The sequence below is a fragment of the Prionailurus bengalensis genome, chromosome C2, assembly GCF_016509475.1.
Source record: "Prionailurus bengalensis isolate Pbe53 chromosome C2, Fcat_Pben_1.1_paternal_pri, whole genome shotgun sequence".
NCBI lineage: Eukaryota > Metazoa > Chordata > Mammalia > Carnivora > Felidae > Prionailurus > Prionailurus bengalensis.
This window is the reverse complement of record NC_057350.1, coordinates 142,971,918-142,986,138: the sequence shown is the minus strand read 5'-3', so window position 1 is coordinate 142,986,138 and position 14,221 is coordinate 142,971,918. Positions and strand designations below refer to the sequence as shown.

The following is a 14,221-nucleotide window of genomic DNA, read 5'->3' as shown; positions in this document are numbered from 1 at the left end:
ACTGACCCACACCTGCTTCCTGTTGTTAGAGAAACATGCACGCGTATTTGGGAGTACGGTGGCTTGAAAGATGAGCAAGAGCGAAAGCTGGGGACGGCCATCACAGGCAGAGAGGGCAGCAGGCACACCCTGAGGCTCCATCACACGAAAGGCATGCCGAGTAGTCAGTGGTGACTACTGTGGGGCGGGGGGAGTTTGGAGAAGCATAACAGGAGGTCAGTGTCCTGGGCAGGCTGGGGCAGGCTGAGCCAGCTGTGCAGGGCCCTGCCCACAGATACACTTGGAATGGATTCTATAAGTGATGAAAGGCCACGAATCCCAGGGTCACCTCTGGCTGAAGTGACACTTTGGTTTGTGGGTGTCAGGCCTGAGCCCCAAGGATAAACATCAACTTTAGGAGTACCTTTTGTCTTGAGTAAACGGACCACTGGGCCAGAAGGAACATTAGCTGTTCTGCATAGTCACTAAGACGGTACTGATGATCCAATCTTTGGAGGCCAGAATGGGTCGTTATCATAGCAGGACGAAGAGGGACAAGAGCTAACACTTGGCTAAGAAATGCCTTTAGTTCCTACTATATATTAATTCATTTACTCCTCACAATACCCATGTGAGGTAGGTACTATTATCATCTTGGTGTTACAGACAAGGAACCGGAGGCACAGAGATGCTAAATAACCTGCCCAAGATCACAGAGCTATGTGAGTAGTGGGCTGGGATCAGAATCCAGGCTGTCCATCAAGTCTGTGTTTTAAGCCACAACAATACCTTGCTGCTCTTCAGAAGGGGGAGTAAACAGTGCAGTCTGAGGTCTCCCCTGTTCCTCGTATTCCACCTCCAAAGTTCACCTGACCCTTGAAATCCCTCCAGGACAGATCCACTCGCTCACTGGGCCTTTGTTGTATCAGGACAGGACTAAACCCTGAGGATCCAAGAAAAGCAAGACCCAGCGGACCATCCTTGAGTTGTGCACAGCTCAGGATGGGGGAAGGGCAGAGGGGACCTCAGCAAGACAAAGGCAGGTCAATGGTCTACTCACCAACAACCGTAGCAATACAGGGGGCTCTGGAAGGGGCTGAGGCTCCCCCAGAATCTGTTCTATTCCTGTCAAGATGCAAGAACACCTGACCAACTAACAGATAAAACCAGAGTTTCTCTAACTTCTGCCCTTCCTGTCCTACCTTTATGATATCTCACATTAGAGGCCACTATACTCTTTCTAAATTGATTTTTTTTTTTTGCCTAAATAAAATTCAGAGAATTTTTTTTTTTAATTTTTTTTTCAACGTTTATTTATTTTTGGGACAGAGAGAGACAGAGCATGAACGGGGGAGGGGCAGAGAGAGAGGGAGACACAGAATCAGAAACAGGCTCCAGGCTCTGAGCCATCAGCCCAGAGCCTGACGCGGGGCTCGAACTCGCAGACCGTGAGATCGTGACCTGGCTGAAGTCGGACGCTTAACCGACTGCGCCACCCAGGCGCCCCTAAAATTCAGAGAATTTTATATTACGACTCTAAAGACGACAGCAGTATTGTTTGACATAAATCGGAACACAGCCATGCTCGTTCATGAGGCTTTCATGCGGCAATGGGAGAGTCAAAGAGTTGCAACAATCACTGAATCGTCTGCAGAGCTTAAGATATGTAGTGTCTGGTCGTTCAGAAAGTTTGCATTCCTCTGAAATAAACAGCACTTCGTCCTAACTAGGTTAGGATGGCTGGTTGCCTGTCTTGTCTCCATTAAAAAGGGGGAGTAGCAAACGTTCAAGAGGTACTAATTAAGGATGGACCGGCATCAAACTGAGATTTTCCCATTAGTAATAAATAGATGGGGTGACTACTGAAAAGGGAATGACTTTATCACTGTACGATTTGGTATTACCGCGTACTAAGTTTAGTACTCCCCGAAATTAGGTTTCGGACGCTGCCTGCGGCATTTACTCTAGGGAAAATACTGTATTAAACCAGTACATGCATTAAATTAAATCATACGTAAATGCCCGAAAATGTGATTTGGGAGCACAAGGGGGTGAAGGTACTGAAACGGTGTAGCGTTAAATGCGCACAAGAACTGCATTGTTAGAGAAGCAAAGCGTGGTTGGAAAGATACTAGGAGCTGGGTTTAGGACCCACGGGTTGAAGCCGCCAGTGAGACTGCAGGCAGGTTTCTCCGTGTCTCTGAACGTCAGGACACTGAGGACCCGAGCATTAGTCCCTTCCTGCCTGCCACAGGAGATGACTCAAAGTCCTGGGAGACTTTGCCGTTGGTAAAGGGCTTTGTGACCATCAACTGTCATATTATCACCCATGTTCTCTGCAGTCCTCCTGCCATATGGCTAACAGCTAAAGCAGTGCTGAGGAACAGGCCAGCGGGTAAGATTTGGTTGCGTGAAGCGAGATAGACACAGGAAGGGCGGGCCACAGGGTCCCAAATAAACGTCGGGGAGAGATGGCAGGTGCCACAGGGGCAAACAAAGGAGGAAGCAGGGAGTGAAAGAGACTTTGCTTCTGTGGTGATCTGGGGCGAACCGGACACTGCCCGGGAGACCCCGATGGCCTCACCTTGAGCTGATGGACGCAAGGAGGGGCCCAGGCGCCCTTTCTAACACCCCAGTTCGGTTTTCCCCATGGAGTTGGGTTCCACGATACCAGGATCCCATCCCGTTCTCTGATTACACACGTCCCAGCATCTCCGGGCAAATGAGCCATCTGCCTCCCAGTTTACAGTAGCTGAGGAAGGCGGGTATTTATTTTAGAAACTATGCTTACAAGCTTGATTTTTAATGCTGTGACATAATATTTGGGGCTGTATATCTACACTGTGGCGTCATAAACAATTCAAAACGAGTAGAGCCTCTGCCCTTCACTTTTCTCGTGAAGGAGGAGCAGGGCTGTGTAGTTATTACAGTAAAAAGCAGTAAAAAGTTACTACAGTGGCAGCAGCAACCAGGGCCCAGAGCAGAGCCTGGGTGCCACCAGCAGAAGAACCCCGAGAGAACAGCTATCATTACTCAGGGTCTGCCGTGGGCCAAGCAGGGTGCTAAATGCACCACCCTCGTAAGGCCCAATGCACGAAACAATCCAGCAAGGTTGCCCCACGTTGTCGTCAGCCAGCAGTCAGTCAGTTGCACGTAGGACAAAATTATACCTCTTGCCAAAGATGAGGCAGCTCGAGGGTGGGGTCAGATTTGAACCCAGCTCAGGCTACCTTCAAAGCCCTCTGTTCCTTTGCTCTGCTCCGTCCTATGGTGTCATGGAAAGTTCTCCTTTTCCTAAGGTGAGAATGTGCTGAGCGCCCCTCTACCAGCAGACAGGCTGCAGGGAGAAATGTGTTAGTAAAGCTGAAGGAATTTTAATACTTCCTTTGCAGTCGGAGTGTTAATGGGCTTGAAGTCCCACAGTGGCACTGACATCGCTGGGCTGCCAGTGCCCAAACGGAATTTGTTTTTGTTTTTGTTTTTTTTAAACTCCCAAACAGATGCAGGAAAACCTTAACCTTTGGCAAGTGGAAAGGGACAGCACATTTTTACTTTCCAGCCTCCGTGACATTTTTAGATACAAAAATATAAAGTTTCCAGCCTTTCATTTACTTTTGGGGAGCTCTTTGGGGATTTGTGTGTGGCGGGGTGAAGGGAGAGGTGGGGGTTAATGCCACCTCTCTGTTGAGAAGAACAAAAAGATCATGCCGAACCTTGGGAACGCAGTAACAGGCTAGGACGTAACATGGGAACAAATGAAGAAATAAACTAAAATTAGAAAGACGCTAAGTGCCCTGATGATGATTTTTCTGTAATTTCCCAAGTACACAAGGCAACCTACAATACGAATTTCCTCGTTATAAAGCCAGTAAAATCCAGCCGTAGAACCAATGAGCACATCGATATACTTTGTGCATCAACAAAAGTGATTTTAACTGAGGTTAAGTGCCTTTAATCCAGAAGGTTTGTTTTAACGTAAGTTTAACAGTAAAGGGGAAATGAAACACAGAACGACAAAAACCTCTCGTGGAAGTATCAAAGTGTCCGTGCAAAGCATATTCATTCTATCCAATCGACCCATGGGGACATTCATGTCCAAAGTATAAATCAGAATTTAGAGACTTCATAAAAAGCTATTTTTAAGCTCAATATGCCCCAAATGAGAAGGTGTCAATGAGCACTTAGGGACTCCTAAATTCAGAGATTATTCAATCGCTTTATTCTACAAATATACTTAGGCAACTGTCAGAGGAAAAAAATGCTGTGAAATTAACACTAAACCACATTCTCAAACAAAATCAAAGGCATGTTTTGCCCACCACTCAAAAGCACGGCCCACATAAACATAAGTTTTCAAAGGCAATTTGAAGAGGTTCCTTTATAAATTAATGGCCAGTGATTTTCAGAAAGAAAAGAAACAGAATGGGGGTGACAGCCACAGTAACCTCCATGGTTTTTCTGTTACATACATGGGGCAAAGGCATCCCATCTCTAAGGCCAGAGACCCAGGGAAACCTGGGCAAACGTCAGAGGCATCCAAAGCCCACAACTTCCCCTTTATCACGGCACATGAGTCTTGCTTCTGATCTGCTTTGTATCTTTCATTTTCCTATTGGCCTCCTGACCCCAAGGTCTAGCTAATCCTTGGATCCCCCTTTTTTGTCAGTGAGCAACCTGACAGCCAAGGACTGGCCAGGTGAGCCCCAAATCCCACCACTTACCCATGTTAGCCTCTGCACCCTTTTGGACTTTTGCCATGCACAGTTACACAAGATGCCCACCATTTTCCATAGCAAATCCACGAGCAGATCTAATGTCCTCCAGGGAGAGAACTGACAAGAGGAAGCTCATTGTAGAAACACTGTTGTCTAAACAGGATTAAAAGCATCGGTTCTCACATCATGCCCAGGCTGTCAGTCAACACTAAAGGCTCTCTTACTCAGGTAGAAAACACAAGCCGAAAGAAGCGGAATAACTTGTTCTGGGCCCGCAGCAGAGAAATGGGTGCCTTAGAGTTCAATAGAGGCATGCCCAGAACTGTTTTGTGCCTGGCAACTTTTCAGGAAGTGAAGCTAGGGAGATGTCAGATTTGGTTGTCTTTTAAAATAGCCACATTTAGGGGACACCTGGGTGGCTCAGTCAGTCGAACGTCTGATTTCAGCTCAGGTCGTGATCTCACGGTTCGTGGGTTCTGGCCCTGAGTCGGGCTCTGTGCTGACAGCTCAGAGAACGGGGCCTGCTTTGGATTCTGTGTCTCCACTCTCTTTTTGTCCCTTCCCTGCTTGTGCTCTCTCAAAAATAAATAAATAAACTTAAAAAAATTAAAATAGCCACATTTCGGGACACCTGGATGGCTCAGTTGGTGGAGCATGTGACTCATGATCTCAGAGTCATGAGTTCAAGCCCCACATTTGGCATAGAGCTTACTTACAATCTAAATAAATAAATACATAGATAGATAAGCAAACCACACTTAATCACTTCATTAATCTAACTTCATTGACCAAACGATCATGCTAACTTCCAGGGCTACTAAGTGAGGAAGACATGATGCTTGCCTTGCCTTTTAGAAGGTTATAATCAAGCTAGGGAGCCCATGCTGTGCGAAGAATCACACTATGATAGGTTGGCAGTTCACGGAGGCATGTTCAAAGCTCTACAGAAATATGGGGCAGAATGAATTGTGTAGAATGTGGGGTAGGGCTCAGGGAGTCTTCTCAGAAGAAAAGACATTTCTGCTGGCTCCTATAACTCCAGTCCAGGGCACAGCCTCTACAGAAACATGGAGCCGTGAGGCTCGCGGGTCCGCATGGCCCAGGATGGCGGCCGCGTGGCCGCGGGTGTCTATTGGTGGGAGAGGAACAACCGTCCCTGGGAGATGAGCTGAGCGTGAGCTCATGGAGCAGCCAGAGTGGCATATGGGACCACCGGGTGAGCCACCTAAAGCGGAAGTAGGCAAAGTATGGCCTTTGGGCCAAACCCAGTTGTCTACTGTTCCTGTAAATAAAGTTTTATTGGAACACAACCAATCTTTGTTTATGTACTTTCTGGGGCTCCTACAGAGATCCCATGGCCCACAAAGCCAAAAATATTTTCTATTGGACCCTTGCCAGAGAGTTTGCTGACCCCTGGCTTAAGGATTTCAGCTATGCATTTGGATGCCGGTAGCTGGCCCAATGCATATGGCCAGGCTTTCTCTACTCCTACAGTCTCTCAGTGGCATCGTCTTAAATCTTCCCCTTCCCCATCATGGACAATTAGTGGTTTATCTGTATCATAAGCTTGTCGGGACATCTCTTTCACGATCCCACATTTTATGTCTTCATTCATTCTTTTTTATTTCTTATTTTAGGGCCACATACTTTCCTTTGTGGACATCATTTCAAGCCTCCCGCCCCACCGGCAGAAGCTCATCACTCAACTTTGAGACATTTTGCTTCCTTTGCCTCCTCCCCAAGTTCTTCATAAATTTTTGTACCACTTCCAGAATGCTGCTGAAAATCGATTTTTTTTCACTTGCTGCTACCGCTTTCGAATCTCACGCTTTGACAAATAGCTATTTCTCTGCAGAAGGGCTCCCTTAGCTTTACAAAGCCCTCGGCAAATATAAGGTATACCCACCAGCACTTACAGAACAGAAGAGCGAAGAAATAATCCTGCTTTCCTGATCCCCCACACCCAAGGATTTCTTTTACTAGTAACTCCCCTTATACATTTAAAACCAAATTTGGGCTATAAAAATTAAATTTGCACACAACTTTCTAGGGGGTACATCTCTAATATACAACAAGGAGTGTGATTATTGTTTAATTAACCGCTTGGAATAGAGTCGAGTCAAAAAGAGAAGTCAGAGGGGCTTTTTATGGCATGTAGTATATATTACTATCGGGATCCAAATCCCAGCACTGGCCCTTACTAAATGCGTTACTCTAAATTAATTAACCTCTCTGCACCTAAGTTTCCACATCTGCCTAAAAAAAAGGGGGAAGAATGGGATTGTAACTCATCTTTCTCATACGGCTATTGTTAGGCTTGAATGGGACAAAGCATTAAAAATGGTTAAGAAGTCCCCGGCGAACAGAAAACACCTTGCCTATGTTAGCTATTGCTATAATAGGATTTTCAGGTTTCTTTCTTTCCTTCAACAGCACAAAGAATCAGAACATACCGGGAACAGCACCGTGCGACGGGATAGGCCTTGGTGGGGACATTGTAAATTTTTGCCTCAGGTCTTTCTGATTAGCTACATAGGGATTCTTTCCTCCCACGCTCCTGCCCCATGTGGTTTGGGTGGGGTAGACCTCGAGGCCCGGCTCCTGAGATTGGCACATGACTGAGACCTAGCCAATTACAGCGGTCTGCCCCTCCATCACCCCCAAGGTGAGACAGTTATACAAGGGCACGTGATCTGAGGTAGGCCAATGAGAACCAGTTCCTGGGCACTCATGAAATGATGGGGACCCGCACCTCTCTGTCAGGTTGGTGGCCATCTTGAGTAGCCGTATGTAAAATCTTCCAGAAAACCAAACCAACAGGGTAAAAAAACAAAAACAAACAAACAAAAAACACCATCTATGGGAGACAACGAGGAGCCACGCCCCCAAAACGACCGCGAGCCCTTGCATGCAGTCATGTTACTCCGGACTGTCCAATTGCATGTGCCGATTTTTTAAGCTTATGCCAAGTTTGAGCTGAGTTTTCCGTCGCTTGCACCCGAAGAGTTCTGACACATACTAATGAATTGTCATGACCTATGGCAAGAATTGAATGCAAATCTTATGCAGCTCGGTACCACAGAGAAAGCACGGCCAGAAGAGGAAAGGCTTGAACTGTAGTCTTCGTTCTGTCTTGAGCCAGTTGGGGATTGCTGGGAAAACCGTTTCACCTTTCTGGGTCCCAGTGTGCTTGTATGTCAAATGAGAGAGGTGAGTGAAAATCAATCTCTAAGATCCCTTTTCAGTTCTAACATTCTAGGAGTCTCTATTATTCTTGGGTTCATTTCAGTTGTGAATATCTTGGTATCACCAGTTACCGATTCTCATATTTTCCTGCTTCTTTCTGTTTCAGCTTAAAAAATATTCTATTAGACCCTAAGTCTCTCTATTCCAAGCGTTTATTCCTTCCCCTTCAATTTCCTTCGAAGGAAAATATATTTATTTTTGTATACTTGGGCATAATGATCCCATTTTCTTCTCATTTATATATTTTTAAATCTAATTAAGGTGATAAGTTCCTTGAGGGTTGAAACTAGAGTTTTCCTGTGGGTGTAAACATTATTTTTTTTTTAATTGGCAACCAAGCTGCCAGTTTTTACAGAGCAGCAGGATATGGGTTTTAAGTAACGTAAGCAGGAAATGGGTCTCCAGCCCACACAAAATAAATGCAAAAGTACTGATTTACCCTGAGTCCACATCTGGCTTACTCATTTATAATTTCAGCCTAGACTAAAATTCTCCCACAGAACTGCAGCGTGACTGACATCCATGTCTACAGAATGTGAGACCAAAAATGGAGTGTCAGGGGATCACTCTGTGAATCTCACTTACACATATAAAAAAATCTGGCTATTTCAGGGCAACGTTGTGCTCTTCAGCGGTAGGGTCTGGGGCCCGAGCTAAGTTAGTATTAGCTCTATTATCTCCATATTCATTGATTTTAAGTAATTCGATAGCTCTAAAGTTTGGAGGGAGCAAAGAGAACTGGCTGAAATGTGGTCAACTGACCCATCATCCACAGATAGAAGTTTCCAGAGGAAAAAGACCTTCCCAGGAGGTATGGGAGGACGCTACCCTATCTGATGACCCAGTCCATTCTTGCTCATCAGGACCCTAAAATATGACTAAGACGCCAACCTCAACTGCCTTAACGGCACCTCTTGGCAAATATAACAAAACTTGCTGGAGGCAGTTGGTTTAGCGATGCAGTCCAGCTCTTCAGGGCCCAGTTTCTGTCTGTCTTTCCACTCTTCTATCTACAGTGCCTTCTTTGTCCTCGAGTTGGAGGATAGCTACGAGGGGCACTTGTGGCTACCTGCTTCCTTGTCCACATACGTCGGAAAGGAGGGCACTTCTGTCCTAATATTTTAAGCGTGAGTCTTTTGTCCTGTTTGGGTAATTTTATTTTGGTAAAATTTCAAGTTTGCTCCAAAGTTGCAAGAATAGTACAAGGACCTCCTGTACACCCTTCATCTAGCTTCACAATTCTTCATAAGTAATAATATAGAACAGTATATTACAGAGCTATAATCTATAATCCGTATTCAAATTTCACTCACTGTCCCAATAATGTCCTTTAGAACTATTTCCCTCTGGCCAAGAATCCGATCTGGATTATGCATTGCATGTAGCTGGCATGTCTCTTTTAATCTGGAACAGTTTTTCAGTCTGTCTTTGCCTTTCATAATGTTGGCATTTAAAAAAAATTTTTTTTTCAACGTTTTTATTTATTTCTGGGACAGAGAGAGACAGAGCATGAACGGGGGAGGGGCAGAGAGAGAGGGAGACACAGAATCGGAAACAGGCTCCAGGCTCCGAGCCATCAGCCCAGAGCCTGACGCGGGGCTCGAACTCACGGACCGCGAGATCGTGACCTGGCTGAGGTCGGATGCTTAACCGACTGCGCCACCCAGGCGCCCCAATGTTGGCATTTTTGAAGGCACTAGTTTTTTTTTTTTTTTTAATTGTGTTGCTTTCTTATTACTGAGTTTTCAGAGGTTTGTATATTTTATTTTTTTAATATTTTAAAAAATATTTATTTTTGAGACAGAGACAAGAGTGTGAGCGGGGGAGGGGCAGAGAGTGGGGGAGACACAGAATCCGAAGCAGGCTCCATGCTCCGAGCTGTCAGCACAGAGCCCGACGTGGGGCTCGAACATGCGAACCTCGAGATCATGACCCGAGCTGAAGTCAGCCGCTTAACTGACTGAGCTACCCAGACACCCCAAGAGGTTTGTATATTTTAGATACAAGTCCTCAATCAGATGTGCAATTTGTAAGTAATTTCTTCTAGTACGTGACTTGTCTTTCCATTAATGCCATAGTATCTGTTGGAGAGCTGACATCTTTTTTATTTTGATAAAGTCTAATTTATCTTTTTATTTTTTGTGGAGGCTGAGCATGAGTTTTGAATTCATTCTCGTTGGACTGGCCTACATCACAGATTCCCACCATGAACCAGTGACATGGAATATGACGGGTGGCTGGGACACAGAATAGGATGCTTGGCTTGAGTCAACGGAATTGTTCCCCGTCCTGCTGTTTTTCCTCAAGTACGGAAACCCAAGAAACGGAAAAGCATGCTAAACCCTAGGTACATTTAAGAGGGGTGAAGGGACAGAATGGCTACTGGGCAGCCAAGCAACATTCCCTAGAAGCAGTTCCAGGCAAAAAGCCAGTCGGCCAGCTGAGCAGCGCTGCTTGGCCCTGGGGGCTTTCCGTCCTCAGTCTTCCCACCACCCAATGGCCACATTTCCCAGTTCCAAAGTCCGAGAGCCCTGGACCTATAACATAAGCCTTCGAACCAGGCTGCGAGATCACGGCTGAGGTTCCTGGCTTTTTGTCCCAGTGCTTCACACACACTTCGCCTTCACCAAATCCCCGAGTAACAAGATGAATACAGTAACAGCCATCACATTCAGTGCTTCACCTTCCACACAACCCTGCACCATCCTTAGGCCTGCCTGAGCCAAGCCATTTGCCCACTGTCGCTTCCTTGTTCCCTTCACGTGAAAGCACCAAAGAGAGAAACGTAAGGATGAAAATGTTGGCAGTGTATATATACGCTGTCTGTATTAAGTGACGTACATTTCAAGTCCCCATTATCAGATGTTTTTGGACCACTCATTTTTAATTCATTAAAATGTTCTCTTTCACATTAAAAAAAAAAAAACCCGCAGAATTCTTTGGCGGAGGGGGGTGTCTGGGACAAAAAAAAAAAGCTAAATTGAATTTGGAAACATGCCAAGCACCAAGTTTCTAAATTATTTCTTCCACAACAAAAGGTTTACACTCCCTTCCCTCTGAGAAAGGGCTAATTATTACTACTGTTAATATTCATGCCTCTTGTCTCCTTTTGTTCTCAGGTACACGAGCACAACTCTGTTCCCACGGTCAGGACGGGGAAATGGCATCTCTAAGTGGCGATGCGATGTGCTAGCTATTGGTGGCTCTACAACGCACAGTGAGTTGGGACCGCTCTGAAACACACACCTGCCATCCGCAGCACACAGCTCCAGCCCTGTCCCCAGCTGCCACTCAGGCTTGATCTGAAAATCCCCACGGTTATTCTGTTTTCAGCTCACCTCTGTTTACACCTAGCCTTGGCAATCTATCCTTGGTGTCATATGGGAATTCCGCATGCCATGCCCTCCACAACTTGATTCTGGAAGCTGAGCAAGTCCTATATATAGGTAAGCCAAAGAAGGAAAAAGAAAAGTTTTTGAGACTCCACTTACATTCTTTGGACATTCCCACTTCAAAGCACTTCTGGAGTCGGCAGTACTGGCATCGATTCCTGGTGACTTTATTAATAACACAGTTCTTATCTCGGTGACAAGTGTAAATCATGTTCTTCTGAATACTTCTGCGGAAAAACCCCTGCAAGCGAGGGAGAAGATGAGTAAGAAAAAGAACTGGTAAGTTTCGGGAGAGATCAAAGCCAGCCTTATCAATGCATTGATTGCTTGGTCTGAGTAACGAAGGGAGGGCAGCAGAAAAGTTAACTTATTTAAGCCTTCAAATCCTTGTGACATATTAATAGCTCTCCCTTTGTTTCAAATCCGAAAGCCCCGTTGTGGTGCCTGGGTGGCGCAGTCGGTTAAGCGTCCGACTTCAGCCAGGTCACGATCTCGCGGTCCGCGAGTTCGAGCCCCGCGTCGGGCTCTGGGCTGATGGCTCGGAGCCTGGAGCCTGATTCCGATTCTGTGTCTCCCTCTCTCTCTGCCCCTCCCCTGTTCATGCTCTGTCTCTCTCTGTCCCAAAAAAAATAAATAAAAAAACGTTGAAAAAAAAAAGCGCCCCTTTTAAATCAAAACTAGACATGACGGTTAGTGTCTTGCTAAAGGGAAATTAGTACCAACTTGAGTCACTTGAAAAACAAAACGCAAGACCTGGGTTCCCTCCAAACAGGCTTAATTCATAAGCGGCCCCCTTGCTGGCCAGAATGATTTCAGGTGAGCCTACCATCAAGAAACACAATATACGAGGCATCACATTTGCAAAAGAAATAAGATTCATGGAAGAATTTGGTCTTTTCAAAAAAAAAGTCTCTCCCAATTTTTTCCCCACATATTTAGCTCATTACAGTATTTCAAATATGAGGTAATTTACACAGTGTTTAGACAAATATGATCCAAGACTGGAAGCAAGGCGTAAAAATGACCGCCCATTTAATGGCACAGGAGAGCTGTGCTGTCCAACATAGTAGCCACTAATCACAGGTAGCTATTTAAATCAAAATTAATAAAAATGAAATAAAATTTAAAATTCGATTCCTCGGTTGCAGGAGCCGCATTTCAAACGCTCAATAGCTACATATAGCTAGTGGACAGCACTTATATGGAAGATTTTCATCCTGGCAGAAAGTTCTCTCGGGCAGCACTGTCCTGCAACATGGACTTTTTGACAAGCTTACCTAAGAGTCATCTAACACTCTTGGGAAATGTAACTTTGTTTGACTTACTATTTACTATCGATTGGTCACAGACTCTGTAACGACTGTAGAAGACAGATAAATTACAAATATATTTGTTAAGGATAGGTGTAAAGATTTCTGTCTGGCTGAAATAGAACCAAAGAGTACTGTTTTATCGCCTTGGAGGACATTAACCAGTATCGTACCTAACTTTGAAGTCTTACTCCAGCATTCTCTTTTCTTTTCACTCTATCTATCAATCAACCTGCCTACCTAGACATTTTGCTCAAATCCCCCTTTGAACCAGTTTTGTTATCCTACCATTTCTCTCATGACTGGGTTCGATAAATCTTCAAATGCGTGCTTACTGAATATTTGACAGAGTTATTACTTTTCAACTTTCCGAAAATTCTATTTTGGCAAAAGAAGCAATTTATCCTGATTTCTGTGAAATATCGATGAAATAAAGCAGACGGTAGGCTCATGAGCCCATGGTGACTGCCTTTTCCTCTTTGTCCTCACCATTTTTACCGCACAGTTTTGTAGACGATGGATAGTCGAGGGATGCTTGTTACGCAGACGAATGAACGGGGAGTGAAGGGCACATACCTGCTGTCTTTTCTCTCTCCTGATCGCCCAACAAAAACCTCTATGTTGCTGAGAGTATGGAGAGCAGGGAGGTTTGCCTTCACAACTGTGATGTGACTTTTACCTACATCAGAAACAATTCTCTTGGATCTAAGAGACACGTCACCAAATGTGCTGAATGGCACAGAAGACTCACTGAGTTCAACTTTCCCTGTAACACATTCACACTCCAGGAACCAGAACTAAAAACATTTAAAGCTGAAGCACACTAACAACGAAAGCTCGTGTAACACATGTTGTTTAGGATATTTACGTGGGTACCCTAGGATTTTAATGTCTAAATAAACATATTTTTACTGGCATGGTTCAACTGTAAACGCCTGGAAATCTTGCTTAAGGTTGCAACTCCAGTCACATCCCAGACACACACATCTTCCAAGAAAACGCAGTTTATTTTTGTACCTCTGGAGCTACAAATATGCCCCAAATCTAAAATAACAGGTTACAAATACTCTGAACCTTTAATAGCATCTGTGCGGAGCGGTCACCTCAAACATATCTTTTTATGCAAAAAATATACCTACAGGACACTTTTGGCTGCCAGATGTACAAACTCAATTTACAGAAACTTCCTTGCTCTCCTGCCAAGAAACACTGACCCGATGGAAGATCTGGTCTTTCCTGCATGTGTGAAGCAAGTGGCCAAAGGTGACCTCCTCCATTTATTAAAAACTAAGTATTTAGTTCAGCAGATGCTTAGTGAGTGACCAAGAGGGGGACCAAAACAATCTCGTGATGCTCAAATGAAAGAAGAAGAGAGAACTAAAGAACTTTATGTTGCCGCTACTTGCCCAGCCACTGTGGTTCAGTAACAGTGATGGCAGAAACTAAACAGGACTCGGTTTTCCAAATCAGATTTTTGGCTAGATATCAGGAGAAGGTCTAAGTTTTCAGTAAATCATTTCCACCACGGTGGAATACTTGCTGACTAAAATAGATGCCGGGAGGTATTTTGATACATGGA

At 44.9% G+C, this 14,221-nt stretch overlaps 1 protein-coding gene across 4 annotated transcripts in view; it reads right to left on the bottom strand.

Annotated features, from left to right (window-relative positions):
- The window catches only part of RARB (retinoic acid receptor beta), a 730,168-nt gene that overhangs the window by 92,627 nt on the left and 623,320 nt on the right, over positions 1-14,221 (bottom strand). For all 4 annotated transcript variants that reach the window (XM_043595539.1, XM_043595540.1, XM_043595541.1 and 1 more), the window contains one exon: positions 11,432-11,573. In XM_043595539.1, the coding sequence (XP_043451474.1) occupies positions 11,432-11,573 (142 nt within the window). The remainder of the gene's footprint in view (positions 1-11,431; positions 11,574-14,221) is intronic.